At 40.4% G+C, this 5605-nt stretch overlaps 1 protein-coding gene across 1 annotated transcript; it reads left to right on the forward strand.

The window, feature by feature from the left end:
- The first annotated feature begins 593 nt into the window (after nt 1-593).
- Nucleotides 594-5147, forward strand: LOC123084843 (serine protease HTRA3-like). Its single transcript, XM_044506363.1, is given in 9 exon segments — nt 594-936; nt 1040-1398; nt 1788-2075; nt 2206-2336; nt 3627-3744; nt 3819-3911; nt 4025-4078; nt 4197-4286; nt 4798-5147. Coding segments are annotated over 8 exon segments (1302 nt in total). The 5' UTR covers nt 594-767; the 3' UTR covers nt 4798-5147.
- The last annotated feature ends 458 nt before the right edge of the window (nt 5148-5605 follow it).

Here is a 5605-nt window from a genome sequence, read left to right on the forward strand (position 1 = left end):
TTTTATCATATTTTTTAGGCTTCCTATTTATCACATAGGTCGACTGAAGTCGAGAAACGTGCTCCATCTCCCTCGCTAGTGATATTGGGCCGACCCAAGTAGCGTAGGTCCCTCTTTCGGTTTTGGGAAGGTTCGTTTTTCATTTCTCTTTTTCTCTTTCTCTTTTTCATTTTTATGAGCATCTTTTGAATCCACGAACATTTTTTGAATTTTTTATTTTTTAACATGAACATTGTTTGAAATTGTGAACATTATTCAAATTTTTTGAATATTGCTTTTACAAATTGGCAATCCATTAACCTCTTTTACAAATTAGTGCATATTCTTTTGAAATCGTGAACCTTTTCCAAATCCAGAAACATTTTTTTTTACAAATTCTCAAACATTTTTACAATTTCTCAACATTTTCTGAATTCGAGAAAATTCTGAAGGTTTTTAAAATTCAATCTTTGCTTGAAATGCTGAATTTTAATGAAGCAAAAAAAGAAAGAGGCCCAAAAGCATTCGCGGGGGCACGGTGCGCGTTTGCGCGTTCTCCATCGCGCAGGTCGCGAAATAGGAGCCCCCCACCCGAACAGATACCTATTCCTCCACGAATAAAAAAAAAAACTCGACGAATAAATCCCCACTGGTATCCCCGTCACAGCCGGCGGCGGTGGCGGTGGGGCGATTGGCGGATCCGCCACCGCGACTCAGTCGTTCGGCGGCGGCGGCGCGATTGCCAGAGGAGGTTCGGTTGGTTCCTCGATCGGTTTCCAAGAAAGAAGATGAGTGCGGCGGGTGTGAATGGATCCGACAACAAAAGAAGCAGGTCCAGCCGAGACGATCCCTTGGCCTTGCCGGAGAAGAAGAAGAAGGTGATTGTGTGGAGAGATCCAGACGCGTGGGTTATCAGCGATGCCGACCTGGCCAAGATGAAACGGGACGAGGAATCAGGTCCGTTTCATCCATTTTTTTCATCAGTCATCAGTTTACTCAAGATGTAAACTCAACTGTTTAATTAATTATTTATTATTACTCTCGATCAATATATATATAGCTCCCCCGCCTGTGAAAATCCCTACGCTCGATTACTTCAAACCCCCGACCAGGTTTCACACCGCCGAGCTCTTCCCCGTCAGTGAATCTGGAAGCAAGGCGGTGCTCTCTGCTGCCAAATTCCTTCTAGGGGTTTCATCCTCTCTTGGTATGTAACCCTCTCTGTTTTGGATTTAATTGATCCATCAACTTAATGTCTGTATCGTGCTTGAATCACACAGACGGTGCTCCGGCTTCTGGGTCGATTGGGACGAGGACAAGAAAACCGGCCTTGTTTTGACAACTGCGTGGCTGATTCGCACAAAGGATGCTCCTTTCAGCGTCTGGTCAGGCGGCGAAGAGTATGCCCCTCATGCTGATGTGAGTCATATGTAGTGTTTCTTCTGAAAATTTCTACCCTTGTATGATTCTTTTCCAGCCGCTCCCACCCCAAAATAAATCTCCGGTGTAAATCTAACTAGTTGCAATTCACTTGTTTTTTTTGTGTGTGTGTGTGTGCTACTATTAGCCTTTCCTAGTAACAAAATGAAAGCGGCACATGTGTTTGCTTACTAAGCATTGTTCAAAAATCATATATTAATCTGTTCCATAACTTTTCTTCAGTTCACTGTTCATTTGCAAAGGACAGAGCACATGTTTTTTGTGCTGGCTATTGGCCTTTTCCGATAGCAAAAGGGAAACATCATATGCGATTTGCTTACTAGGCATTGTTCAAAATTCTAATACAATCTGTTCCGCAACTTTTTTAGGTCACTGTTCATTTGCTAAATGGCACCAGTGCAAAGGGCACGCTGGTCTACTATCAGCCCCATTACGATATTGCTTTCTTGAATGTTGAGGTGGATCAACCAATCAAGTTACCAACTTTTTGTGAAAAGGATGTAAAATTTGCCGAAGACATTTTTCGGATCGGAAGAGACAATTCCTTAAATCTAAGGATAACATATGCTAGGGCAGAATATCGGAATCCAAGCATGTACCGCCGGTACCACAATGTGCACTTCCGTTCTCCAGATGGCCATGGTGATGATAATGAGGTAATGTATCTTATCATGAGGTAGTACTATATGCATTTGTTACAACTTTGAGTTTTTCTATGTCATTTGTTTTATAACATTTTTCTTATTACTGTAAATTCTCATGTTTTGTCAATATGAATTGTTGTAGTATGACAATGGGGGACTAGTCATTGACTTGAAGGAGAAAGTTGTCGGAATGGTCAACCTCCCTAAGAGATTTGGGTCTTTTATACCGTCTTCCATTTTGCTCAATTGTTTGGATGCATGGAAGAAATATCGGTTTGTTTTTCCTCTCAGCTCTGTGATAGCATCTATATGATTATTTGATAATGCTAAGCTAATGTGTTCCTCCTATTTTTTCTTCTTATTGTTAGAAGTCGAACTATTTTTTGTAGTATCTATTTGCTCACTTTTATGCAATTTAACAATGTTCGGTAATTGGTAGCATATCTGTTGGGTGCTGACTAGGGATTAATCGGCTTATCAGCCTATTAACTGAATTTATTGGTAGGTTGACTAGGGTATATCCTAGCCTGCATCTGAATTTCTTTTCCATGTTGGAGCACTTGCTGCAGCAGAAGAAGCCATAGATTGCTACAAATGTCAAATGCACCACATCAGTATATAGTAGATACTACATAGGAGAGCAGCAACAGCAGTATTACATCACAGAGGAGAGGAGTTTAACTTGCTACGTCAGCGGCAGCTCAGAGCACGGGCTGTGGCTGCTACTCCATGAGCGGGAGAATGGAGGGAATGGTCTAACCTAATGCGCGATAGGCTTTGGGGAAAGGGAGGGAACGGGCTAAATTTGGGCCAAAATTGCCCAGGCAGTTAATCGGCCCAGCTGACAATTTGGTCTGACAGCCAATTAATCGGCTTATCAGACAGGTAAATCGATCCACCCAGTTAATTGCGTGAATAGGTGGTTTTCATATCGGCAGGTGGTCGAGAGACGATTAACTATCCGATATGTTCTCAGAGCAAATGTGATCAGTGCCTTTTTTTATGTATATATACATAGTCGTATGTCTGAACAAGTGGCTGTAATAATAATTATTTATAAGTAAATCAAGAACTAGAAATAAACAAGTGGGACCGCAGCGAGACTACAAAATGGTTCATGATGACAACTATTTATAAGAAGGAACTGATAAGACTTTATAATTCTGCTTCGCATGTCTTTAGCCAAATTGTAGAGTGAAGTTAAATGAAAAACTATGTTTTAGGTTTTCTCTTAATGGACAATTTTCCTGAAACCTAGGAGATATTCAAATGTTTTTTTTGTGGTACTTAGTTGTTCTCGGTCATATTGAAATATTATGTTTTACTTTACGTAATATCATGAAAAACCGTCTTTTAGCATTTTTCAACTACTGTGAATGATCCAAAGAATGATTCCTCCCCTTAGGGTCTTTTTGAGCTTTATTTGAATCAAAATAGTTTGTTACCTTTTTTTAACATGTTAGATAGAAGTTGAATTCCACCAAAGATTGCTTATCGTGGAAGGGTTACTTACTCCTGTATACCTGGCTCGAAATATGTTAAATGGTGTCTGATTTGGCGCAGGTACATCGCTCGGCCCCATCTTGGGATGATGTTTGAGGCCATCAAGCATCTAGAGCCTGCTCATGTTGACATGTTATGGCGTATGTATAACATTGATCATGGTCTTATTGTTCAAGAGGTATGTAATGGCTTCCTGAAGGTGCTCTTTTTCCCATGTGTATATGGTATAACTATTTGGCAATTGAACCCTAGGTGTCGAAAGGATCTAATGCTGAGATACTCGGAATCCAAAAAGGTGATGTTATTGAATCTATCAATGGAAAACCTGTTTCTACCACAATTGAGGTGGGTGTATTAGAGATTTTATTAGGTTAATGAGTTGAAAATAAATTACATTTTGTGTGATAGTTGGTAGCTTCACGGTCTTGACTGCAATGTTTTTTCTCTGTAATTATCAGTTGGAGAATATGCTGATGAGCACATGCAAGGGCCTTGCTGAAGTTCATATTTCTGTAAGTTCATTTCTATATTATAACGGCAGTTTGCTTGACCACCACCATCCATTCCTCTGTACCGAAGTATTATTAGCAAGATGCTAGTACTAAGAGATTTGTTTCGCTAACTCCATAGGTTGGGGTGTTTCACACACTCAAAGAAGAACGAAGCACCGTAGAGTTGAGTGCAAAATTATCAAAACTTGGAGAAGTTATTACAAGCTAGGTACACATCTCCTCTTTTAACTAGCCCCGTCTACAAATTAGTATCCAGATTATTAGTTCAATTCTCAAGTATGTATATTCCATTTTTTGTAGATAATAATTATCCAGACATAATGCTAGTGTTAAGTATGTAAGATCATATAGTTGTATGCATTGTGCAATACACTCTTACAATAATTATATGATTATATCTTTAAAATAATCATACCACACCATAAAGTATGCTGATATTTTGGGAGTTTATCGTTTTGGTTAATAGGTGGCGTTCAGCAAGTAAATTGTGTAGAAAACAGACTTCATCCATGTTTCTTTTAGCAAAGCATCCATCTTCCGTTTGTAGACTTGAAAGTTTTAGGGATTTTTTAGGAACAAGAGATGTATGTTTGTGCTTGTAGGTTTGTCGAGGAGCGCTAACTTTGAGTTGTGTGACATTTTGCAAAGAATGTGGATTAGGTATTGCTTGCATGCAAAAGACACTCACGTTGTGTTATTATTTGTTACACGTCGTGCAGACTCTGGAAGTGGCTGACAGAAGAGGGATGCCAGGCTACTGGATGTTGTTTCTATGGTGGGCGTAGTGTGATGGATACTTAGCTATGACCACATATATGTACTGTAGTCTCTAGATATATTAGAAGAAATAACATCTTTATTTGTAGTGTATATAGTGCCAAAGTAGCAACCCCTTGTGAGATTCTCTGTTCTGCTATAATTACTGCAGAGAGGTTTATATAGACCTTATTGAGACCCCTCAGAGGGAGAGAGCCTGTCCTTATTTGTAGTTTATATAGTGCCGAGGTGCTGTCCTGTCTTAGCCTGATGGGTTGTGAGCAGGTTATTTATATGTCTGAGAAATGGCAAAGTTCATGGGTTTGTGTAATCGAATAAATGTCACCAAAATAGTTTTTTTGAGACATTTAGAAAATAGGTTAACTGTTTAACAGATGGAATACTTTACCAAGAGTATGCTCTTGCTGGAGGAAATGCAGGCGCTGGACGGATCGACCGAGGTGGTTTTGGTTTTTCTTTTTTGAGGGAAAAGGTGGTTTTGGTTGGCCGAGCCATCTTTGGGCTGGTTTGGGCCATTGAGCGGAGTCAGTTTCACCCGGTCCGAAGCGGCACAATTGGGCTCGAGTGTGCTCAGCCCATGTAGAGGTCTCAACTCCTCTTCCTCTACCATGGCTATATCGCAGCTCCTATAACCCTAGAAGGTTCCAAAAACCGGAAAACGCTCCAACACATTAATGGGTCGGCCCAGGTCACCCCTCGACCGCCAGCTCTGTGCGTTACGTCGACAATTCGACGCAATGAGCGGCAAAT

The sequence above is a fragment of the Triticum aestivum genome, chromosome 4A (genome assembly GCF_018294505.1).
Source record: "Triticum aestivum cultivar Chinese Spring chromosome 4A, IWGSC CS RefSeq v2.1, whole genome shotgun sequence".
Classification (NCBI taxonomy): Eukaryota; Viridiplantae; Streptophyta; class Magnoliopsida; order Poales; family Poaceae; genus Triticum; species Triticum aestivum.